The 26,535-nt window shown below is 32.4% G+C and overlaps 2 protein-coding genes across 2 annotated transcripts; one reads left to right on the forward strand and one right to left on the reverse strand.

Moving 5' to 3' along the window:
* The first annotated feature begins 7,629 nt into the window (after positions 1-7,629).
* On the forward strand, positions 7,630-11,558 carry LOC107185529 (mitochondrial dicarboxylate carrier). Its single transcript, XM_015573224.1, has 8 exons — positions 7,630-7,739; positions 8,299-8,411; positions 8,545-8,700; positions 8,813-8,979; positions 9,052-9,259; positions 9,514-9,594; positions 9,656-9,712; positions 11,421-11,558. Exons 2-8 carry the CDS (start codon positions 8,316-8,318, stop codon positions 11,556-11,558), a joined length of 903 nt encoding a protein of 300 aa, XP_015428710.1. The 5' UTR covers positions 7,630-7,739; positions 8,299-8,315.
* A 2,505-nt stretch (positions 11,559-14,063) lies between these two features.
* LOC107185530 (glycine receptor subunit alpha-2-like) lies at positions 14,064-25,036 on the reverse strand. Its single transcript, XM_015573226.1, has 9 exons — positions 24,894-25,036; positions 21,703-21,892; positions 20,159-20,388; positions 17,303-17,385; positions 17,058-17,213; positions 16,831-16,986; positions 15,820-15,985; positions 14,638-14,824; positions 14,064-14,327 (listed from the first exon to the last, which is right to left on the reverse strand). The coding sequence occupies exons 1-9, from the start codon at positions 25,034-25,036 to the stop codon at positions 14,064-14,066; spliced, it is 1,575 nt and encodes a 524-aa protein (XP_015428712.1).
* Between the last annotated feature and the right edge of the window lie 1,499 nt (positions 25,037-26,535).

The following is a 26,535-nucleotide window of genomic DNA, read 5'->3' on the forward strand; positions in this document are numbered from 1 at the left end:
TATGTCTCTTCTTTTTCTAGAGTGTGATTTACGCTACGCAATACAGGATATTAATCATTGGGTTGTTAAATCATATGTTAGTTTTGTTAGATATACAGTAGAGGAAATAGTTCCACAAATGATTAACTGAAATAAGTTACATATGATGTGCAATGAAATGTTACATATTACGCAATATATAAACAGCCGAAGTTGTACCATTACTTCTTTTGAATATAATAAGTAATAATAAATGATATAATCAATGTGATATGAACATAATAATGATTATACGTTCCTGAATGGTGTATCTTCTTGTATATTTACCATTATTGTATTGTACTCTATTCAAAAGTGCCTGTTTTATAAAATAACAGTATAATTAATCAATCTTTCGTTACAAATGTGTTGTGTAGTGTTGTCGCGTAGTAGTAAGTAATAATGAAATAATAACTATTACCGAAGTAAATAGGTGCTCGGTGTTAACGCCCTGACGATGCGGGGATTGCGAGTGGATTTTATGGAATAATGCCAAAGTAATAATTCTAGTCGGAATACGAGTAAAGTGTTCACGGTTTACTACAAGGTTAACTGGATTCGAAAGGGAACTTTAGCACGATCTCACTAACGTAATGACCAATCCCAAATCTGCTAGTTTCAGATACATTTAGTGTGATGATAATTTGAAAAATTCCAATCCTTGTTCATTGCGATTACGCAAGAGTGGATCTGCTTGCAAATCACACAGCTCTATTCTGTACTAATGTTTTCTTCCTCAATGTCGCAGCCTTTCGAATTTTCCAAAATACTCAGATCTGCCTTGATCGAATCAAAGTCATTGAATCTTGTTCGAAATTGATGTTCTATTTCTAATAGTGGTGATACACATTTTGAGAAGCTTACGTTCGAATTTTTCTCGGCAATTTCCTTACAGCTCGGAAAATGAAACAATTCAGATCGTCTTAATTCGGACACAAAATATTTCAGTTGGTTCTGGGAATGATTTTATGTGTCCAATTAATTGCGAAATGGTTTGCTTGTTTCCTTGTAACTTCAAATTCAGATGGTTAAAGTGAGATGTGATGTCGGTCAGAAATGCTAATTCGCTTAAAAATGTGATGTCTTTCTCTTCCATCTTGTGTGTTTTGATTTATTTCGGTTTTTAAAAATTCTGGTATATTCTGTCTTAAAGCGAAAAATCTTTGTAAAGATTTTCCCGCGCTCAACCAACGCACGTTACTATGTAAGGGTATATCCCAGTATACAGCATTAATGTCTTTTAAGAAATTTTGAAATTTTGAAATTTCTGATGTGACAGTGCCTTGTTGCCTCCTCTGATTAAATTTATTGTTTCCATTACAATCTTCATTGTGGAATTCAGCGTCACAATTTTTCCACATAAAGCCTCTTGATGTATGATACAGTGGTATGTGCGACTCTGTATTCCATTTTTCTTAACTAGACCTCAGCCCATTTTTACGTCCTACCATTGCTTTTGGCTCCATCCATGACAAGTACGGTGCATTTCGTAAATCCTCGGTACTTTTCAACCTGCTCACGGACCGCGTTGAAGATGTGAACTCCCTTTGTGGTTGAATGTAGGGAAGCAAGTGCTAACAACTCCTTATGGATGGAAAAATTGTCTATCATTCGCACAAAAATAGATAATTGATTTCTATCGGTAACGTCGGTACTTTCGTCTAAACATAATGAGAAATAACGACATTTTTCCATTAACGTTTTCATTTTATCTTCTATATGTTTACTTATTTTATTAACACGTCTTCCTATAGTCTTGCGGAATACCGATACCTTATTAAAACCTTCGGCAGCTGTTTCAAATCCCAACATTTCGGCCGATCCTGTGCATAATTTTCTTACGAATTTTTCATGAGAATAGCTTCGTTCGGCGCATGCAATTTCGTACGCAGAATAAAATGAAACTGCAACGTTTCTTTGCTCCAATGTATCTTTTTCGGTTTTTGTTTCTGAAGCTGTTCCTTGTGCACGATATGCAGCTTTGAAATTTTCAACAATTTCTTTCATTTCTTCTGCTGAATATTTGTCGTAAATTTGCGCGCGTTAACTACTATAATGTCGCGAAATATGTGACTTATTCGTACATGCAAGCTTAGTTTGGCAAATTGAGCATTGCGGTTGCCCTTCCGAATCTGTAAAAAAAACCGTTCCTCCCGACTTGGCTGGAAAAGTCGTTTCCCCACACGCTCACACTTAGCCATTCACACACATATTACATATGAAAATAACAATAACAACAATAAAACTAAAAAAAAGAACACTGAACTAGCACGAAGAACTGTAACAATATAATTATACAACATGGACACTCCATTGCGATGTTACGTTCCGCGTTGCGGTCGTTACTCTACTTATATTTTCGGGTCCTGGATCTTTTATGGTGCTAAAGCACGCCCTGTCTAAACTTATCGGTGAAGTACGCGGTTTGGATTTGGAACGGGAGGAATAGGAAATCACTCTCGTTTATAATAATAATGAAGATATATTCTAACAATCAAAATAGAAATAAAAGATACAAATAAGTCTTAACATACCAATGGTGATGAAGATGAATGATACGCTCGTGTCGCTTTCAGTCGGTTCGATCGGGATTTCGGATCACGAAATAATAAGACGGAAAAGTACAAAGAAAGAAAAAGAATAATTCGGAGGATTACCAAATGTTATACGTTCGAGTCACCGGTGTGTCATTATTGCCTTGCAAATTAAACATTGCAAAAACAAGTGTAATAATTATAATCGCAAACAATTAGTTCTAAGCAGGTTTATATATTGTTTCGTTCTCAATTAATTGTATGTAGTTGTGTTTCATTTTGGGATGCGTACAAACGAAAATATTTTTACCATTTGGTGTATTCATCTATTTATGTACGTATATCTTAGTCCTTATCGCAGTTATTAGTTATTTTTTCTCATTGGGCGGTGCGATTCATAAGGTCACAGCCGCGATGACCCTCACGTCGCCCGCGGGGCAACCGGGCCGAGGAGGTGGTACTGGGGGTACCACCTCTTTTCGCGGTCGGCCCACGAGAAGACAGTGTCGAGAGGTGACCCCTCGGCGCTGTAGGTAGGTGGCGGAGGGTCAGCACGTGCAGCCGCACCGTTTGGGGGGAAGCAACCGATACAACCCCCCCCCCCAGAGAAGAGCCCGCCCCTTAACACCTGTAGGGGAGGGCAATGGGCAGGGCTGGTCGCGGTTATACCGAGTGATCCCGCGACCAGCCCTCTGTCTGAGGGTCACCGGGGGGTTTTTAGCGTGGTGAAATCCCGCACAGGCCGTCTTCGCCCCCAGCGGAGACGGTATCGCCTTTTCAAGGTTTTCCCCCCGGAAAAAAAAAAGAAGAAGTACGGTCCCTTTCAAGTATTTTAATAAGTAAGTTAAACTCTGTACAACAGGCCCCCGTATTTCTCAGTGTGTGAAAACCGAGAATGTTGGAAGTAGCTTCCGCGACCACAACTTAATTAACATTTGTAAAACCTTTACTTTCTTGAATATTCTTTATATACATTTATATATTTATAATTCAGCTTTGTTCATTCCAACTCTAGAATAATATCTAAATTCTCAGCTAGAAGCGAACTCACAAAGGCACAGTTTTATCACTTGAAGTAGGCCCATATTCACAATCTTAGTAGATCCCTGTGATGTAATAGGCACAAGTTCGTCCACATGACAAACTCAAAAAACCAAACTCTGCATTCCTCTGCTTTCGCAGCCGCTTAGCCCTAGCTTGTAACAGCCTACCTAATATGTATGCAACAACATTATTTAAATTGATCCTTGTTAATAAGTTGTTATTAAGATATCTGACCATGGAATATTATAAAACAGGTCAGGAGCAATTTGTTGGTACCTTAATTTTTTTGTAAAAAGATCATTGACTATCTATTTTGCAGATAACAAATTTGTTTTTTTTTTATTTGTGAATATCTCACTAAATATAATATTTGCAATACGAGCAATTTTAGATTCCGAGAGGGTAAATCGGGAGCAATTTTTTAAGATAAAAATTGTTAAGAAATATTAATATTTTGCGGCAACTATTTTCCGTTCTAGCGTATTGCGTAGCATAGGTTACAAAGTTTGTAATACAAGCCCGTTCAAATGGGTTATTCTGTACCATTTGATACTAAACTCGGTCGTAGCAAGAATTCGACCGGCAAAGTTGTAGATAATCTTTCTGCTACAGGTTCAGTTACAACAAGCCTGTATGTTTTACATTATCAACAATGACTGATGCATTACACGTCGTTGGACTGATCAGTAAAGGGCTATTGTTCCCGGAAAATAAACCGGTAAATTGAGAAAATCTCTAATTATTATTGATCTTACAATAATAATATCGTCCTTACATTGGGGTAGACATGTTAATGAATATGAGTGGTTTCTTTATTATTAAACCTTGGTCACGAACACCAGTCGTGTTTTACCAAATACGGAATCGATGAGTTAGTCCAACGACATGGTCATGAGATCATACGACTTCAGTCGCATCATCGCCAACGGGGTATAGAAGTAGACATGTGAGATTACGGGACTTTGCGACCGAATCTGTTATACCGACACCTCGAAAAACTTGTGACTTTAGGGATCTCTACCACAGACGATTAAGAGAATTCTTATATCTCGTCTGAGTCTGTACGTTATGGAAACGGTAGGTAAGTTGACATTAAAATGTTCAATAATGGGTCGTCGACGCCTCACAAAAGTGAACCACAAAAATACATTGGATGTTAGGTCTACACCTACACCTACACCTCGTCTGGGGTGTCATTTACATTTTAATCCAATAGAACTTATATGGGCACAAATTAAACATTTTGATCGTGCGAAATAATAAATTGTTTAGGCTTGGTAGAAAGTTTATTGCGTAAGGCGTTTTTCACTCACGAAGTCGGGAGGTTCTTAGGAGTATTTATAGTTTTTCCTACGTTAATTTTCGAAGCTTCGATGCCGTAACCGCGAACGCCTGGAAGTCCTTGGCTTCAATCGAAGGTAGACTCTAAGGATAGTTGTGGATAATTGTAGCCACGTGAGCCCGGAGGAAACTATTTCTGTAGGTCCTTCGAGTTCTTCCATTGCCCAATAAACTTAGTTCACATAAACTAATGTGTTGATGGGGGTTGTCCGCGGTAGAGGAAGGCGCACAACCGCGCATGCGCCACTGTTAGACGTCACGTTCGCTATGCTCGCTTCCCGCCACCCTCATTCTAAAGCAGCGTCTACACTATATAACAAAACAGTGTTATACAACAAATTGTTGTATAACCTTGCTATACAACATGTATTTATAACATTACAAGACTATATTTTTCAGACAAGTCTGTAACAAGTTTGTATAACATTTCGCGTTTCATTATTAATGATGGTGTCACTATAGATGGATAACATGCTATATAACACGAAAAATGTTATGTAACATCATGTTATACAACATTTTTCTTTCTGTTTTTCTAACAAGTTTTATAACTTTGCTGTATAACATGTTATGTTATATAGTGTAGATGCAGCTTAAGGCTGCACAACATGTAGGGTAGGGTGCTACGGTTTAATTTAACCGAAGTTGAAAGATTAGTCCAATCAGACATTGATGACGTAACTCCTGAGAATTGTAGTAAGGCCGTTAAACATACGCATGCAGAAATTGAAAATATTATCGAGATTAAAGGGATTATAGATATTTAGGTAGACGAAGCGATATAAAATTTAGCGGAACGGTCGGTGTAAACGTCTACTAACAGCAGTGGTGACGATAATTACTGGTAGTAGTAGTAGTAGTAGTAGTAATAGTACCAACAAAGATAGCGATAATAATTCATGTATTATGTAGTACATGAGAAAATATTCATGTTAAAGGATTAAAAATACAAGTAGTCGTGTATAAAAACTAATGCGGTACGATAAGAATTTTGAAAGAATTGAAGGTGACGTATCACCATAGCGAACTTTTCACATTTTGAAATGTATAATCATATATGTTTTTACAACCCATACTGCTAAAAATCCCGTTCGATTATAATAGCTCCTGCAGTTATCTAATTTCAGACTTTATTGGAATAAAATAATATGCTCCATATGATTAAAAATTTTAAATATGCTATTATTTATTTAACTTTAATATCCCCCGGCATATTACTGTCCATTACGCTTTAGATTATGTGCATGGGAACCTGTCTATTGCTTAAAAGACCTTCTTGAATGATTCCGAAGAAAGGCAATTTAATTATCCCACGTGATCTACACTGTAGACTGTAGTCTCCACAGATGTGCGTATAACGTCATTCACAGTTAAAGAAGTTGCGTTGGAGATCAGCTGATTCGGTATCAATTTTAGATAGTTCCTGGAAGAAGGGTACATAAAAGATAAGTAATACATATATAACCGATTACTATGTATTGTCTACAGAATATTCGATAAACTTTTAGGGTATAAGGTTAATGCTTCGAATGTATTTTGTTGCAAAAACAAATTTACCTGTAGAGTTCCATGTAGTTTCCGAAACTTTTAACACATAATAGGGAGATTCTTTATAATTGAGAGAAAAAGAAAAATTTTTATACAAGAGTGGTTGTTCGAACATTTAAATGGAAGAAGTTCCATGAAACTTATCCGCTTTATAGAATATATGCGTGGGAAGTGTGCTTGAATAGAAAATTAGGTTATATTGCGTTCAAAGGTTTTACAGAGTCGGCGGGGCAATTCGAGAATTATAAACATGAAGTTAAAAGTTATGGTTATTAGTAATTTCATGAAACAAATCTGCACAATAAAAGTTGTAGTAAACTTAATTTAGAAACCAATAAAACTAAGTTACTGTTAATGAAATATGAACGCATTATACTTATTTAAGAATATCTGTACCTAAATAAATAAGGTTGAGTTTGTTTCAACTGAAAATTGAAATATATTACTTGTTTTAATAAAGTTTTTACAAACAGTAGAGTCGATTGTTTTCTGTTTTAAAAAATTATCAGTATTTCCGTATGATCCTTTAATATCCAATGTAGAGCCGGTCTATCTTCCAAATTATTTTTGGGAATATAAATAATTGTAGTTTAAGCTAGTGTTACAATAAAATGCCGAAAACAAGGAATAAAACTCTGTTTGGATACGCTTTTTTGAACATGCATGAAAAGTGGAGGTAGTAATTTACATTTGTTATTATATTAATACAAAGAAACAACGATATATTTTTATTCACCCTGAACATATTAAAAAAATGTAATTGTGTTGTATGTATACACTTAATATATTATTTTTAAGTTTTGAAGGTTATTTTAGTTTAAAAAAATAATAGAATGTCAATTTAGAAAAATGCTGTAAGTACGACTGGATTGTGTGTACGTATATCGGAAATACGACTTTTTATGACTTACGTTTAACAAGTATCTGTTTTGAAAATGTTTATTAATAACGGGAATGACCTTAATAGGCGATGTTCGTCATAATTTTAACGTGACCTTTACATGGCATTGCTAATTCGCAAAAAACTCCAGAATAAATGCAATCATTTGCAAGACCAAGTACATATGTCAATAGCAGTTTTAGCCTCGGTGGGAAGAGGTGATATTACACGTGGCTATCAGCTGATGCGTGCGCGTTCGTGGTTTCCAGACCCAGTTAAATCATGTGTCTTTCATCAGCTGGAAATGAAGCTTTTTATAATTGTGCTTACTGACCAACGATGACCCTTATATTCTATTGTATCTGTAAAGTACCGTAAGTTCAATTGTTCATTGCATATTTATATTCGTGCATTATTTATTTTGGAAACGTCAATATATGTTTCTTATTAATTATGGTGAAATTGTATTTAGAATGTTTTTATGATCACTCGAAACTTTTTTTATTGAAATAAAAAGCAAATAATTCATTCAAATTATGTTTTATTATATGATTTCCTACGTGATTGGTATATTAATTTTACAATTTATTATAGTCAATATGGTGTACTTACATAATCTTACTCACATATCTGTGCATTGTATATATTGTTTAAGTAAAAGGCAAGGAAATTAATTATTGTTGAATCATGATTGAATACATATGTTAAAGACATGTACATATAGTTGCATCAATTATTTTGTGATAAGTATAAATCAGTATTTCTATATGAGTTCAAGTTTTAGTTTTAAATTAATCATTGATAATAATTCATACATTCAACGAGATAGGTAAGTTTAATAATTCATATTTTAAAGTTTTTGTATATTTATACTACATAAATTTTATGTATAACTAGTTTCTAAGTATACCTTTTTTCATTTACATTGTGAAGATACGGAGCATGAAAAAATGGCAGATAAAACTAAAAAATTATCACGTTGGTATTTTGGTGGGCTTTCTTCTGCGGGTGCAGCTTGTGTTACACATCCTTTGGATTTGATAAAGGTATTTTATCATTAAATACATATTAATTACTATTAATGTTTTTATTTATAATGTATTTTAGTAATATATACATAAAATTTTGAATGATTAAAAGTAAACAGAGTGTCTAAAGGTATTAAAAATAAATTTGCAGGTTCATTTGCAGACACAACAAGAAGGGAAAATATCTGTAATACGATTAACAACCTCTATAATACAGAAACATGGAATTTTAGCTCTATACAATGGCCTCAGTGCCTCTTTGCTTCGGCAACTTACGTATTCTACTGTGAGATTTGGAGCATATGAAGTAAATCAATTTATTTTAGATATAAACTCATTTGTAGTTTTCGTTTGAATGATTTATAAATTTAAGAAAAATCTCATTTGCATTGTTTATTTTGCAAATGCAATTTATGCAGGTAGGTAAACAAACATTTGAAACACCTGGACATCCGTTACCATTTTATCAAAAGTTACTATTAGCTGCCTGTTCTGGTGCTGTTGGAGGTATCGTTGGAACACCAGGGGATGTAGTTAATGTACGCATGCAAAATGATATAAAACTGTCACCAGAATTAAGGCGGAAGTACGAATATATAGATTTTGTTACATAGATTTACTTTTGTTCGCTTCAATTAATATTAAATTATCATTTCAGCTATAAACATGCCCTAGATGGTGTAGTACACATAATTAGTCAAGAAGGTGTACGTAATTTGTTCAGTGGTTGTTCCACTGCAACATTAAGGGCTGTGTTGATGACTATTGGACAACTGAGTTTCTATGATCAAATAAAAATTATGTTGCTGCAGAGTGGTTACTTTATTGATAACCCTCTTACGCATGTGTTATCAAGTGTATCTGCAGTAAGTACATGTAAATGATAAAAAATTCTGAAATATACAGAATTACTGAATAAAAATAACTTCTACATTTTTGAAGCTTGAAAATATGCTTGAAATGATCATACTACACCACTACTATAACGCTTTATTTTATGTCTTTATGTAATTTCATGCAAAATTGTAATATTATAATATTAGTTACATTTAAACATATTTTCTTGTAAGGTGCTCTATGTAATTGCTATGTGTTAATAAAATGTTTGTTTAAATCTCAGGGTGCTATAGCCACAACTCTTACACAGCCATTAGATGTATTAAAAACACGTGCAATGAATGCTAAACCAGGAGAATATAAGGTAATTTAGTACATATACTTGAATTTGAAAACAATAATACATACATACAATCTTTTTATAGGACTTCATGGAATTATTTTTGTACACTGCGAAGCTTGGACCAATAGCATTTTTCAAAGTAAGTTTAATTATTATATTTATTCATATTTCACTATGTAGTTAGACTTATTGTTAGTGTGCATTTGGATACAGTATTTCACAACATTGTATTAGAACTGTTTGAATAATCAAAAAATATTCTGTGCAGTCATTGTAGTAGCTTTGTAGAAGTGTAGTCTCCATTTACTGTTATATTTTATTACTTTCACAATGCAATGAAATGATAAGTAACAAGATATTCTATAAAATTTATGGCTGTACTTGACCATTTCGAGAATAATTTTTTTTATTCTGCTCAGATATATTTGTCAAGAATATTGAATCCAAATGTGTACAAGGTAATATGAAAAGATCATAGTTTATGCAAACGCATTTTCAGCATAATTATTAGAATGTAAAGCCAGTAAATAAGAACACAAGTAGAAGGTTGATACTTACTTTTTAGTGGCAATAATTTAGGTAGAAACTTATGGTACTATAATATATGTTTTATTTTACTAGCTTAAACTGACTCCAGTGTATTATCACTCCTTTTTATTTTACAAGTTGATACGACAGTACCTAGTACATGGACTATTTTTTAGTAGTATTTCTAAAAGACTAATCCAACGTAAATGAATTTATCTTATAAAATGATACATCCATGCAAATTAGTGAATCATGATAAAAATTTCATTGTTGTACTTTTGCTCAGTAACAAGTTATGCGTCTGATTAATTTTATGCAGTTTTCTCTACATATTAGCAATACTGTATAATGAAATATGATCGTGCATTCTGTGCACATAACTTTATATGAAGATACACCTATGGTCAAAATAGTTGTACAGTCCACCCGAATCACTTAAGTCATTGGTTAAAATAAGAACTTCATTATATCATGATATTTCATGATTGGATCATGTTTTTGTAGTCTTCACTCGTTCTCTTATTAGAAATGCACTATGTAAGATTTAGGTTGTGAATGAATAGATAAATTCTTATTTTAATAGAATATAGTAATAAAAGAAACTTTCAACAAAACTTAATATATTTTAAAATTTATAATTCAATCTACTTCATATTTTATATATTTGTGCATCCTTTATAATAATTATTACTTTTATATCTATATTTTTTATAATTATTTACACGTGAATTCAGATATGAAACAAGTTAATGCTTTGTAATTTTCTGAATACAGTAATACTTCACAAAATTCAAATATTTCACCCCCATAAGTTCGGAAATTTAACAACCCCTTCATACATATCGATTTATCGATAACCCGTCGTACAGCTATATTCGGTACCGGGAACTTCAAAGCAGAGCCGCAGAATATATGTGTATGTATGTCAACTACTAATGTAATATAAAAATCTCTTTATTTTTTATTGTATCTTTATGAATATTTTACCGTTTAATTGGTGAGATATTACTTATAGAAATAGGACTAATCGCAATAATTTTTTCATAATATTAAGTTATAATTCATTACAGCGAATATGATTTATACAACGGTTTTTTACTAACTATGTATTGTAGGAAAAAGAAACAAAAATACATAAAATCGCTCAAGTTTTAACTTGTGAAAATAAAAAGTTTAAATAGTTGGTAAGAAATTGAAAGTGAGTTTTGTTAAATTTCGTCGAATTCTGTTTATACAAATTATGATCTTTTCATTATAAACGTGCCATTAAACCATAAAAAATATTTTACTTTATTCATTTAGTAAATGTTTTATTCTAGGGTTATGTACCTGCATTTATCAGATTAGCACCACAGACAATTCTCACTTTTGTCTTTTTGGAACAACTGAGATCTAATTTTGGATTTTATCCTGCTAGCAATTATTCGATTAGCACACAACATATAAAATTTTTATGAATTAAGTTACAGAAGTATCTGGATGCTTTTAATGCAAACAATATGGTGTATTGGAAAAAATTATTGTTATGGCTAAATAATTCTGGTGTATTGTATAAGTTTTAAGGTTATTATAAAGTATTATTTTTAAACCGGAGTGAATGAAAATTATGAAAAGAAATTATGAATATTAGTGAATTAGCATGAACATCATAGTCGCAAAAGAGATTACTAGACGACGGAAGTTTATGGAAATTTACAGTTTTAAATACGAGTATTTAAAAATTCAAATGGGACAGAGTTTTAAATTCTGTACTATAAACGCTTAGTTAACAGTAACGCAGTTAATAATGAAAATCTTTATTTATTGCATTTTCTAAGTTAATGAGTGCTATAAATGCATAAACATTTGCAGTCTAGTAACTACTCTTTACTATCAACGTTGACAACATTTATGTTGTTTACTGAGTGCTGTAACTCAATTTTGTTTTTATTTAAGCTGCAAAGTCACTTAAAAATTTGTAAATTTTGTAAATTGAATGTAAAAGAAGATAATTTGATCAGTATTAACAAAATAGAGAGAAAACTGATAGAGTAACAATAATATATAATGTGAGTAGCTTTATGATTTAAAAAGAGCTCATTATAGCCATGATGTTTTGAAAATGTCAGGAATTTTGCACAGATTCTGTACTGCAGATTCTAAATGCAAGCACTGGAATACTTCTGTGGACTTTTACAATAAGACTTGATTTATCTCAGTCTGCCAATTGATAATATGGTTCAGGTAATTAAAGGGTATCGGTGATAATTATTTTTATAATGAAACTTCAGCTCAGTAGGTATTGAACAATATTTGGTTCAGATATACGGCGTCGCTTTGCATTTATGCTGTTACATTATTTTCGTACATTGTATAAGAAACATAGGCACAAATGTTTAATGATATTTCTATTTTTTCTGAACAAACGCGCAAATATTATGCACCTGCATGTTTATAATTTGCTACTTTTCAACTATTAACAATAATTGATGGAATTTGAAAAACTTGGGCCTGGAAGAATTGTCGGTCTAATTGATCAGAATAATGACTTCTCATTGGCGTGGTATGCTGTTCGTTTACATATAAAACAATTGCCTCGTGTGAAATGACATACTAAATTATTAGGAACAAATAAGTACTAACAATAAACAAAGTATACGGAGACTCAGTAAGATCGTCATCGCGAAAAGTATTCTCGACACCACATGATTTTTCCCAGGTCTAATATTTTTACATTTCAACAGAATATGGTGTATAAGTGTATAAATTGTAACTTCGTTGTACAAACAGAAATATTACACTTATTATTTTTGTAATTATGTATTGTTGAAATATGGTGATAATAATGTTTATATTTACTGTATTTCTATTAGGTAGGCATGAAATAGTTGTGATATAAAAAAATACATTCCATTGAAATGTTACTGTACTTGAGTACTAATATACACATCACTTTATACACACGTATTTCATTAAACAATATTTGATGAAATATTTTATATATTTTACAAAATTTTCGATGAAAATTTCGATTTTGTTTGCCATATATTATTTTAGAACAATTGTATTTATGTAATATATGAAAATAAATATAACTTGTTATTGTGAACAAATTTTTAATATTTTACGAATGTAGTGATATACATATATACACTTCAACTGTTTTGATTTTTAAATTAATTGTGCGAACGTAATTTTTTTATTGGCAAATGATGTTCAAGCTGTGAAAATAGCGTTCAAAGTTGGCGGATGTAAAACATGTTTTGTCCAATACCTCGAGAACAATTAATGTTAGACAAAGAAATTTAATGACAAAATAGTGCGTTTTTAAACGACGAACTGATATATGTAAACAGTCTTTTAACAAACATATTTAAAGAATTTACAGTTTTTTTCTGAATGATCACTCTAAACCTGGCTGCCACACGGTTAGAAAATTTTATAACGCATACATAGTTAATAAAGTATGCATTTTAAAAATTCATTTTCAGTATATTGTTAGAAGAATCCGTTGCTTTCGTTAATATTTACTCACATTTGATCTTTATATTTAATGGAAAAGCTGTCAAGACAGGTTGCTCGATTTGCATATATATAAATAAATATGATATGATATATACAACTACTCAAATGAGCCATTGAAAGCATTAGTGGGATAAGTCAATAAATATGCATTTGAGATACTCAAAGGTTTAGTATATCAACTTTTAGATGGTACATTCAATACTGTTGTGTTATTAGTAAAGCTATACATACACATATACATTTATGCACAAAATGGAACGAAGTTAGAGCTATCTTCCTATGGTGTCAACTAAAATTCATAAAAAATTCACTTACACTATTAGTGCTTACAGAAGCATCAAATCGGTACTCAACTCGTTCACACACCCAATATGCCGATTATAGTTCAACATTATTAGAAGGTAACAAAAGATTCCTCAATTCGGTATTTTATGTTGATAATACAAAAAGCGTACAAGTTATATCCAGATAAAGGACCAATAAAAGATGTTGAATATGATGAAAGCAACAGGGAATACAATTCTGCTACGTCTGTCGATCCATTGTGCAATTTCTTGCGGTGTCATTGTTGTAAAATTATGTAACTGGGCTAGAGTTGCTCTTCTGGAGAATGGTTTCGATGATGATGTGATGTCCACACTCATGATGCTTTCTACAGAACATTTTTGGTCCTTCTCGTCGTCGATTTTCACGGAAGGAATGTTTAGATTACTTGGAAAACTCTGTAACAAAAAGAAAACCGTCAGTCGTAAGGAACATTTCGAAATTAATTTACATTTGTCAGAAATGCTGAATATCAGCTGTATCAATTCGTAATCCATAATTTCTTTTTATTATACCAGTAATAAAGGTTTCCATTTAAAATATCCTACCCTTTACTTCTTTCAAAATGGCGTCGAACATCGACAAAACGAGACCAAATATGTATTTCTGAAACGACACACAGAATTTCGATTTTGAATTTTAATAAAATATAGTGGATTACTTATTGGTACACCTAGTACGATATTATCGAATTAAACGACAACTCACGTGTACGGTGAGGTAATTTTGACTCGTGTAATCTTGTTCGACGCTGTTCGCCTTGTCAAGCGACGACCAAGAACGCGATCGTTCCAAACCCGTAGCATTCTTTTGGAACTGTTTCCGTGCCAGTTTTGGCGTCAACGTTGATTTCAAGATGTATTTACTGTTCACTTTCTTTAACGGCACATTCTTCCTGCATAAACACATAAAATATCAACGATCGTACATTTCGGCTTAATACGAGCCGTTCACCAGCCGAAGTGACTAACTCCGGTTATTGAATTTTTTCACATTTTAGCGCCAAAGCACTTGATTGGTATCATTATGCAGAGTGTAACAAAAATGTTGGAGGACCCGGAAATGGGAGACTCGTGAGGTGATTTGAAACAAGTTTATACTTAACAAAAATGTTATCCGAGGCTCTGTTAACGAGATAGTAATGAAAAACCCTGACCAATCAGAGCGGGAGTCTGCCAGCCGAGTTCCCGCTCTGATGGGTCGGGGTTTTTCGTTATTATCTTGTTAACAAAGCCTCTGATAACATTTTTGCTAAGGAAAAACTTGTTTCAAATCATCTCTCGAGTCACCCATTTCTGGGTACTCCAGCATTTTTGTTACACCGTGTATAATCCATTACTATTGGTTCCTTACATTGGTAACCTTTTAATTTACTTCGTTTTCTCACAGTAGTCGTAATCATGTTTAACCCTCAGTTATCACACTGGATCGAAATTACCCGAATTTTGACTTGGAAATAAAATATCTTGGAGGCGTTATTGAAAATGGAACTACTAACATCATATAGTTTCAGATACCTTAGAAACAACGTGTTTTACGGAAATCCTTTTATTCACGAATTTTTGTAAACATGACGACACTTCACAATTTAAATTACTGTAAAAATAAATAGGTTACGTCGATAGATAAGGTTAAGTATTTAAAATTTAAATGTGAATTTTTTACGAAGAAAATATTTTCTACAATATCCATACTTTATCTCAGAATTTATCCGACTTAATTTAACAAATTGACTTTGGTAGAATGAATCATTGTGACAATTACGTTTGAAAAAATAGGTGTGACAACCGAGCGTTAAAATAAATTTCCATGATAATTCTTGTGGACTTAATCATGTTAGCAAATAAACAGCTCGTGTGGAAAATCGTAGCGAGCTTCTAGTCCTCGTACTTTCGTCTGTAGATCGTATTGACAAAAGCGAACTCCACCATCGCTGCGAATAGAAATATAGTGCAGCCTAAGAACCAGATTTCACTGGCTTTTATGTACGAAACTTTCGGCAATGAATTCGCCACCTTCGACGCGAGAGTCATAAATGTTAAAATAGTATTTGTTCCTGAAAAATATGTATTACATTTAGTACTTCTTCAATCATTTTATTTCCTTCTGTTTCGCAAACAGTGTTGGGCATATTTCGTATAAACTTTTATTGAAATAAAAACAACGAATAGATAGTTTTTTTTATTCCCGTTTTTGATCTATTATTCGTTATTCATTGTTTATTATTCACGTTTGTCCCTCGAAAAGGAATTTTGTTTTTTTTTTGTATTTTTACATTATACATATATAGTGTTTGGAAAAGTATTCCATCATAAGAACACTATCCATTTGATATGTTATTGTTTCAAGCATGTGCAAAATATAACGAACATTATGTAAAATCGGTATTGCAATATAATAAATATATTTTTTTTCTTACAATAAATTCATTAAATCCATGTTTTGGTTACTTAACAGTAATAAACAATTTATTCCGTTCGTAAATAAATGTCCTCGTACAAATTACGTTTTATTCGATCAATCATTATTCGAATAAATTTTTGGTGTATACATAATGGGTAAACATTTATTATATTTACTTAATAAATAAATAATTTTTCTTGCTTATAATAAATTTATTATTGATTTAATATTGAAAATTTATAAATTTATGAATTTATTATAAGAAAAAAAGTGATTATTTATTAAGTAAATATAACAACTGTACGTTTCTCCCATTTTTCATACGTCAAAAGTTTATTGTAATAATGAACGATCGAAAACAACTTAATTCGTACGAGGAAATTTATTCACGAACAAAATAAATTATTTATTATTCGTCGAAGAACAAAAACATGGTTTCGTTAGTTATTCGTCGTTAAGTTTGAAATTTGCCCAACACCGTTCTCAAGAGTTTGTTACCCAGAACAATTCGTGGCGGACTCGCGTCCATATGCAACCAGAAGGATACCCAAGAGATAACGACTATCAATATAGACGGTATATAGTAGTCCATCATGAAGAATCCCATTTCACGGGCAAGCTTGAACGTGATGCTAATTGAACTGAAGTTACCCGCTGTAAGTGTTATAAATAATTTATAACGGACAATAAATGGGGTTCGTTAATGTACAGAAAATTGTACGTGCCAAAATGACCGTAATGCTGCTGGGACGTGGTGTAAAACACCTCCGACGTGTTCACCCATTTGTCGACTAGCTTGTATTCAGTTAAGTGCAATTCATCTGCTAGTATTATTGGTTCTTGGTCCCATAACAGCACCATGTCATGCACATTGTACGTCCCTGCAGGTAAAAATTCCATTCATTCCATAGGAACACAGTAGACTAAATTAGCTGACATTGTAGTAACAGAAGAACAATGAGCATCCTACAGCTTTCGAATATTAGCGGACATTCCTGCACGTCGAACGGAAACTTTTCCAACCGGAGACCGCAATTAAGAGTGACTTGTAACCTGCAACAATAGAAAAGCTGTGTCGTTATATCGAAAGCCGTCATTAATCGATACTGAAATAATATTTACAACTTATTTAACCCTGATATGCCAAGAATGATGTTTTTCGTAATATAATTTTCGTAACTACAGTAAATCCTCGATGAGTGTTTGAGTGTAACGTTGACTTTTAATGTGGTTCAGCACAGTGATGGAGCTTGGAATTCGGAAACTAATTATACTTGTTTTCAGCCGCAGGTGGCCATTAGTTTATGAAATATTTTATTTTCAGTTGCAAGGAGCCTTCGAACACTCATCGAGGATTTTCTGTATTCTATATAATACCCTCCATGATATTTTATGAAGAATCATCACAACTTTTAGTATGCTTTTTGGTCATTTGTAAGTGATTTTCACTGTGCAACTTGAAAAACAATGAAATATCAGGCACCTGTTAGGCGTCCTTATAGCAGGACGGTGGGCTAATTCGAGTTAATGTAAAATTACGTTACGATTTTAAGTCGGTTAAAAGTTTCATCAATCTCATTATTTAGAGTGATATCATTTCAGGGAGTATGTACCAGTTCAGATAGGGGCCGGAAGGAAGGATCTTGTGAAACATCCAGAGCCACTTAGTGATTGCTAAAAATTTAAAGATTCTATATGAAAATACCAAGCAAATGTTTTGTTATTTCGTTTGACTACGTCAGACCATACACGAGATTATAATGAGGCTCCCAAACCATTTAAACGTGATGTCAAATAGAAATGACTAAAAGTGTTGACAGTTTGACAATAAAATTCTACATGTCAAAATAAAATAAAAATCAAGAATGGCGAAATTCTGTTGGAGGCTTTGTTTTGAAGTTATTAACGATAAAAAATTCGGTTCTCAAACGCCTGGAACCGGGCAGCCTGCGCACAGGCGGTAAGCGTAGGGCACTACATTACCGACGCGTACATTAACATTAAAAAAAAACACCCTTGGCACGAACCCAACATCTGCAGATCATTTGAAAAGCAGGTAGTTCTAACCTACATACACTGTTTATAGATTCTTTTGATTACTCTTCTGCCCTTTGTGTGGATTTGAGTTATGTTTCCTTAGTTCGGTGGCAGTCGTCAAGGGGAACACATCTACTCGAAGAAGAGCATCTGTGTTCTTTTATAGTATTAATTTAATTTACTATACCGAATTTTAGTGTAGTTTAAATTAGTTTATTTAGTGTTTATTTTGTGTACGAGTTGTTGTGGCCATTCCTTGTGGATTTGAACGAATAACCAAGTTCAATGTCGTGCAACGATTCGTGTATACTTTTTTTCATAAAGTGTCACAAGAAGATATTCGAGTGCACATTTTTTAGTTATAAGGTAAATGTGTGTTTTTTTAAATGCCGCCAGTGTACGTTCGGTACTGTCGCGCCCCACGCTTACCACTTGTCGTAGATTGCCTGGTTTTAGGCGTTTCTGGCTCGAATTATTAATTTTTAATAACTTGAAAACAAAACCTTCAATAGAATTTTGTCATTCTTGATTTTCGCTTTATTTTTACATGTACAATCGTACGTTAAAGTTTCTGAGACCAGTAGCTAAACGCTCTGTATATTTGAAAACCCACAACTGATATAGAAAGGAAAGACTGTACCGAAGGTGGTGCGATAAAAAGAATGCAGTGGTTTCGAAATTAGTATTACGTTCCTGCCTTTTTTATGGTAGCAGTAAATATTTATAGTAGCGGTTCTCTGCTCACGTGAACCGGCAACCAACAACAAAGAGAGATAAGCTAAGTACGCAGTGTAAGAATTTATAGGGAATATTAAAATTGGTTTATTTTACGTGGGTACAGTTTGTTTCATAAATATACCAGTCAAAACTTTATAATGAAGTAAATTTACGCATGCAATAATTGTGGTAATTCAACGTGAATAAGAAATGAATAGAAAAATATTCTTTTATTATTGTTTCATAAGTATACTAATCTCAAATAGAATTCAATCTTTTTAACGTTATATTTATTAACTTGTATTTAGTAATTTATAGCGATATCACTATTTCGATATATAATATGTCAAATAACTAAGAAAAAGGAACATGATTGAAATATTTTACTGTGATTTCTTCAGGTATTCAACAGCTACCTACATACAAAACAGATCAAAATGTCATGAAGAAAAATTGAGTGTTTTTTATAAATAATAATTTTAGTGATACAGCTGCATGTATCTGCATCCGGCTCTCTCTATATATAAAATATAATATATATAAATTTTCTAATTCAAAATACAAAAAATAAATGAAAACTGACTTTATCGGCAATACCGGAAACGACTATAACGACTGAGCGAGAATTAGTGCATCATCCATAGATATGCAGGGTGGTTCACCTAATAATGTGACCACCTCGATTACTCGTTAATTATTGGCTGTATGAAATAGTATTTTAAACAAAAGTTACATCAAGGGATACATACAACACAATAATACGTTTTTTACTGTGTTACATTTTTATCAAGATATAACGGTCACCTTCAATTTTTTTAATGGAATGCCCATATTTTTTACCGAATTTGGATAAAGCATCACATACTGCATAAAAAAGTATGTGTGCACGTAGAGAAAAAGTTACATCAGAAAGTTCACCCTCTGATAACATTTAACTTTTGTCTGAAACATTTTTCAGTATCGTCAATAGATTCGGAGATATTTGAGTGGTTCGATTTAAATGGGACACCCTGTATACGTACTTAAAGATTCGTTAAAAATATGTTACCATGATAATTGTGGAATTACAAACCTGGTGTTCAGTATAACCATTCCAGTGGGATCTACAGAGACAAGTAAATCCTTAACACTGTTCCCCATTATGGCTGAACTGCGTTCATTCGAAACGTAGACCGATGGCGTCCATATTAAATCGTGGGCCGACTGTCCACCGTATATTTGGTTTAAATACGGAGCAATATTGGAGAATTTTAGCCTACTGTCCGAGTATCTAAATTGCAACATCATGTGTACATCAAATTGCTGGAATCAGTTTTAAAATGTGCGTATAGCAAGAGACAATTTTCATGTGTGTTAATTTACATATTACATATTTCAGAGTACAAACGAACCGTTCACAAGTCAATATGACCAAATCCATTTTTTGAATTTTTTCAAATTTTCGCGCCAGAGCAAGTGTACGTTTTTGTATTTAAAATAAAGTTTAAATGTAAATCTGTTGAAGTTAATCACTTTGGCAAATGAACCGTTCAAGTACAGGAAACCTTCGTATAACACGGTACTTCTATAACACGGTTAGAGAAACGTGAAAACCCCCGAATAACACGGTATTACTCCAACACGGTTTCGATCTAACACGATTAAAGGATTGTGTAGAATACAATAATTTCATTAGTTTTTGGATATTTAATCCTAATTGTAACTATTAATGTCGAATTTAAAATGATAATAAATATTAATAAACATATAGCACATGAAAATTAGATTTCTTACCATCTATACGTTTTTATAACTTACGGATTTGAATTTAAAAAATTGGAAAAATGTAAACAATTAAATTTAAACAAACAAATAAAAATTTCACCAGCGAATGAACGATTTTAACGCAATTGAGTAAAATTTCTTTCTCTCGTCTGAAAAAAGGAACAATATCAAGTAAATGAACATTTCAGACTAAATGGCGTAAAAATTGTTTGAACGTATGAACGATAGAAATGAAAAAAAAAATTTAATCATTTGCTTATTTTAGTAACTTCATTTACTTGTTTTTATATACAGGGTATCTCATTTAATTCGATCCACTCGAATATCTCCGAAACTATTGACAATACTAAAAAATGTTTCAGACGAAAGTTAAATGGTACCAGAGGGCGCACTTTCTGATGTAACTTTTTCTCTATGTGCACACGTAAGGGTCGTATAAAGATCAACTTTGTTTTTGTAAATGGAATCCTATATTTTTTAATGCATCAATTCGCCATAAGTGACTTAGTACATTATGTAGGGAATAACGAGTAGTATCAAGTAGTGCATTAAAAAATTTATAATTCCATTTGAAAAAACAATGTTGATCTTCATATGACCTTTACACGTGCGCATAAAAAAAAGTTACATCAGTGATAATATTTCAGTGAAATATTTTTTAATATCGTCAATAGTTGCGGGGATATTCGAGTGGATCGATTTAAATGGGACACCCTATACATTCACTGGTACGTGTTCGTTTATTGGTACATCCACCCTATAACACGAATTCACATAAAAAGGCAATTTCTAGGAACCTGTTATCACCGTGATATACGGGGATTATCCGTGAACAATTATTATTCAAGTTACCAGTGTTTTTGCCATGTTTGAGTTAATCGTGTAGATGTAAGCTCGGATGTATACTTTAATCGGATCCGTGGCGTTCGCCTCGCCGGAAGGTCTGTCCATTTTATCGTAACGGCACTCGTTCGTTAATTCTTGCAAAAGTTCCTTTTGTGTCATGGAAACATCGCTGCTTAACGTCGGACAACTGCCCAATCTGTAAACAATTATCGTACAATTGAAATTTTTATTACCAATTACCCGAAAATTTTAAATTCGTTTGCAAATTTTTTTTTATAATTATTGAGTATTAGTTTACAATTCGGTCGGTAATTTTGATTTTCTTCAGTTGAATGGGGCGCTCCAAAGAGGCAAAAGATCATTTTAAAAATTGTTGCAAACAATTTTGAAGATAATTTTCTTTTTATTAAACCAGCTCTAACCAACTCTGATCAGTATAATGCTTTGAAAATAAACAATTAAACCTCTCTTTTTTACTCTTTACTGCTTGTCTTCCTTTACTTAATCTGCATTTATAGTGACGTTTAGGTTAGATTTCAGTTACAAACTTAACTTGAAATTAAAAATACTTATGTTTGCGACATTTTTCAAAATGATATTTTGCCTTTTTAGATAGCTCCTTTCAACATATTAAAGTTTAAAGATAATCGGAGGTACCGACCGAATTGTACACTATTATCAATTATTGTTTTTTCTATGAGTACCACAGAATAAACAGACAAAATCTACGGCACAAAAAGTCAACAAATAACGCGGAGAAGAAGTTGTGTCGAAAGGAAAGCCTTGAATTAACAATTCCAGACGCCACCAAACAGAGTTCATTGTTGCTTTGTACCTATGCAGATGACATAATGTAATGCATGTGACTCGTCACATTATGTTTAATAAATTGAAAAAGAGGAGAAGCTCTGTCAATAGCGGCTCGGAAACAATTGCTTTGCTTACTTTCAATATTATTCTAGGAATGGTAAGAATAAGGTTTACAGTCTTTTTTTTTTGTTTTCTTAATCAATATAACAGGTGCATAAGGATATTAAACGAAATGGCACTTGTTTAAGGAAATATTAAGAACACTGCAGGTTCTGTGTTAGCTTAAATATCGTAAATAGATGTTGTATCATCTGCTCATATGTAGCAAAAAATATTTAGAATTTTTGTTAAAAATAAAATTATTTTCAAGTTATCTTCAATCGTCATTCGGCCGTGGGCAACAAAGTTGTCAAATCAGTAAGTGAAAAATCTTCTAACACGATTTTCAGTTATTTATCAATATTTTCCATTTACTTTTAGAAATTTGGGAAAACGTAACTAAATCATTGGTTTATACGAAAAAGGTCGTTTTGTAGTTTTTTTATAGGAATAGTTTACTTGTAAATTATTATTAGTAAGTTGATTATAATCTATCTTGATCATTTTATATTAGACCAGTTATTTTATTATTTTCTGTTTACTTATTCGTGTATATTATTCTGTATTTTACACTTTATTGAAAATTTTTAATTATCAACTCATCTTGCACACTTTTATATTACACGAATTTCTATATGTGTAATGAAGAGTTTGTTACTTCCAGGAAACTAATTTTTCGTGCCCTTAAATCCACGGAAGCTGTTTCGATGTGTCTGGTAATTTACTTAACATATTCTCAAGCATGGGTGTAGCTAGGGTATCAGTCAGGGGGGGGGGCAAAAACATTACCACATCGACTGCCACAGTAAAAAAGGCTGTACGTAGCCAGGCACACTTTATTTTGTTTTTAAAATCACAAATCGTTGATTGTATGCGTTTATAAAATCAATTATATTGCAATATTAAATATTATGCAAATAATTTGTAACTCTAGGAACGGCGGGGGTGGAGGCAAAATCCAATGTTTTTCTTGTAGGGTGGGACAAAAGCAGCTTTTTTCCGCCCCCTTCCCCCCCCCCTAGCTACGCCCATGTTCTCAAGTATATATATATATTTTTTATTGTTATCTTTATATTGTTATAAAATTTTTAATTTTTAAGTTTTTTTTCAACTGTTATAAATTCTTTCCGATAAAATTGAGAATATTATGTCGTAACTTTTATAGACCGTTGAAAATAGTAAATAGTATATTGTATACGAAAAAAATGCAATGTAATTAAATAAAATTCGCGGACAGAACGTACGATTTTATAAGTTTAATTTGTAAAACCTTAAGAAGAGGATGCTAATTCCAACATCTTGATCTTATCTACCTAAACACGTTAATTTATAGCATCAGACATACAGATGTTTGTACAAGTTATCGTTTTTGGACTGTATATCATGACAGAGAACGGAATTCTCTTTTCTCCTTCTATAAAGCATTTATTAATTTTTCTATTTGAGAACTGATACTACTGTAATATAGTATATTATAATCTAAAATGTGTTATAAAAGATATATGCGATCGTCAGATTTTATATAGATTAAAATGTGTGCAACATACAAGAATTAAACACGAATTATTAAGCATTACACATTATATTTTATTTACAGAAAGAAAAATACTATCAGAGATAACTTGTAGTACAGTTCCATAGTTTGTCATAGTTAAACTTTGCAGACAAGATAAAAATTGTAATTAAGATAATTCCTTCTATTATATTATCGTGTTCTACGTGTATGTACTAACTACCCATATGGTAAATAAAATATAATGTGAAATATTCGAAAATATTAACAAAGCGTGTGAAGGATACATCAGTGATACAGCAATTAAACTTCCAAATTAATGTTTACACAAGTGTTTATAAATTTACTTATCAGTGAATCATAAGATTCTATTTGGAAACAGGTTATCATGTGTGCTTATACTGTATTTATCCAAATTGTCGGAATAAAATTAAATTTATAAATAATACATTATTTTAATTAATACGTATTATATTTATAACAAACTATAAAAAGATAAGTTAATGTGCAATCTTTAGGAACTTGTGTAAATAGAAACAGAAAGTAACATTGAAAAATATATTTTGAATCTCTCATTACTCATCTGTCTTCTATACATAATAATAAAAGTCTAATAATACATAAAAGAAATTGTTCCGCGTGCACGTTCGAGTATTTGGTGCGTGATAAAACCGTAGTTACTATTGCGTTCGCGCAAAACGCGTTGTCAAAGCTAAAAAAAAGTTCAACTTGGAACGAAAAAAACTTTCAGTTTTATAAGAAAAGTGTGACTTACATGACGGCCGATGTCAGGTGCAATATTTGCATTAAACAAACGAGAATCCGAATCGTGTGATCTTTCCTCGTTAAACTCCTATTAAGTTCCATCATCACGGGTTTCAGTAACAAACTGAGACTAATCCACTGGAAACCAGACATTACTCCAGGTATTTCTCCCACTCTCTTGGTTCTTTTACAATGTGACATTCAAGCGTTTGCATATGATAGGACCTCACGAGGTGGGTGGTGCACACAATAAATACACAGTGTAACCAACTATACTTGAACATATTGTTTCACAACGAAAATACGATTAAATAGTGTATATTCTTATCTCTTTTACGATTCCAATGTCAATTTCAGGGTTTTTCGTTTTTTAAACCAACCACGGAACCACCCTGCGCACCCCAAAAATTCTTGTCACATTCGGTTAATTGTCAGAAAATTAGTCGAAATTAATCGAAATTAATCAAAATTAATCGAAATGAATTGAAATTAATCGAAACAAATCGATACGTCACTACAGCAGGTCTGCGAACGAAAAAATTGTCGTTCACTTTTGACAAGTTTTTGATGCATTCTGTCGATTAAAGTGTGCTGAATCCAAATCTAAAGCCAATTGTGTCTGACGAGTTAGATTTTCGAAAGAGTCGATGTTCAGAGAATGCGATTTTACGAAGAAAATCATACCTGACTATACAATACGGTCATTTAATCTGTTTTTTTTTCTTTTATAATCAATTATTGGAATTTTCATAAAATTGTGAAATTTTTATTGCACGGTGCACTGTACTTTTTCTGGAATTGAGATATACCTTGGTGGAACCTCTTTGTGTCTTGCTTATTCGAAATTGCAGTAAAAAAGTAAGTGATTAGTGGTGAAAAATTACGAATTCTTAGAGATGCTAAATTCAGAAACCTGCAATCCTTCATTTTTCCTTCCCACAATACTTTCGTAACACAGAAACTTGCTTTCAAGGCCTTCGAAATGTAGATTTGTGGCTATTTTGCAGAAGAATTGTTAGTCGAAGGAAACATCTTTTCGTAAAATTTGATTTTGGTTTATTTCTATTTTAATTGAATGTATTGGAAACTCTTGATTTTTAGTTTTTATTTTTAAAAAGCATAGTAACTATTTACAGTAGAAAGTAGAAAATTAACGATTTCTGAAAGATAATATTTTCATTTTTGTACAAAAAGTGGTTTTTTTAAAAGTTAATTTTGTACAAAGCTGATACAATTACGATCACAGAAATGGGATATTAACACGCCAAAATTTCTTGGATATACGCGTGTAATTAAACAGAACGTGACTGTGCCTGTTCATTAGTCACCGTTTCCACTTATTATAAGCACAAATACGTACATGTCGAAGAAACTTTCAGTCTCGAACTTACCGAAAACTAAGTTACCAACGAAAAAACTTTTATTCTGCAATTTTAATTTATTTTTACATAAACAATCATTAACATTCTACTTGCACTAACATTTCGACTCTATACAAAATATTCGGCAACAGGAAATTTGAAAGGTTGATTCTACATGATAAAATGAGACGAAAAAAAAGAGCAATGAAATTGCGGTAATTGCTTCATTTGTTAGTTAGAAGCGTTTAAAAATATCTCCGAATGACGGCAATCCGCATATCCCGGGCTTAT

This window comes from Dufourea novaeangliae, unplaced genomic scaffold (genome assembly GCF_001272555.1).
Source record: "Dufourea novaeangliae isolate 0120121106 unplaced genomic scaffold, ASM127255v1 scaffold48, whole genome shotgun sequence".
NCBI classification, from domain to species: Eukaryota; Metazoa; Arthropoda; class Insecta; order Hymenoptera; family Halictidae; genus Dufourea; species Dufourea novaeangliae.

Coding starts and splice junctions, on each gene's coding strand:
- LOC107185529 (XM_015573224.1), top strand. CDS start 8,316: ATGGCAGATAAAACTAAAAAATTATCACGTTGGTATTTTGGTGGGCTT. Junction 8,412..8,544: donor ATCCTTTGGATTTGATAAAG/GTATTTTATCAT, acceptor ATAAATTTGCAG/GTTCATTTGCAGACACAACA. Junction 9,595..9,655: donor CTAAACCAGGAGAATATAAG/GTAATTTAGTAC, acceptor ATCTTTTTATAG/GACTTCATGGAATTATTTTT.
- LOC107185530 (XM_015573226.1), bottom strand. CDS start 25,036: ATGTCTGGTTTCCAGTGGATTAGTCTCAGTTTGTTACTGAAACCCGTG. Junction 16,987..17,057: donor GCAGCATTACGGTCATTTTG/GCACGTACAATT, acceptor TAACACTTACAG/CGGGTAACTTCAGTTCAATT. Junction 14,328..14,637: donor AAAATTACCTCACCGTACAC/GTGAGTTGTCGT, acceptor TTTTTGTTACAG/AGTTTTCCAAGTAATCTAAA.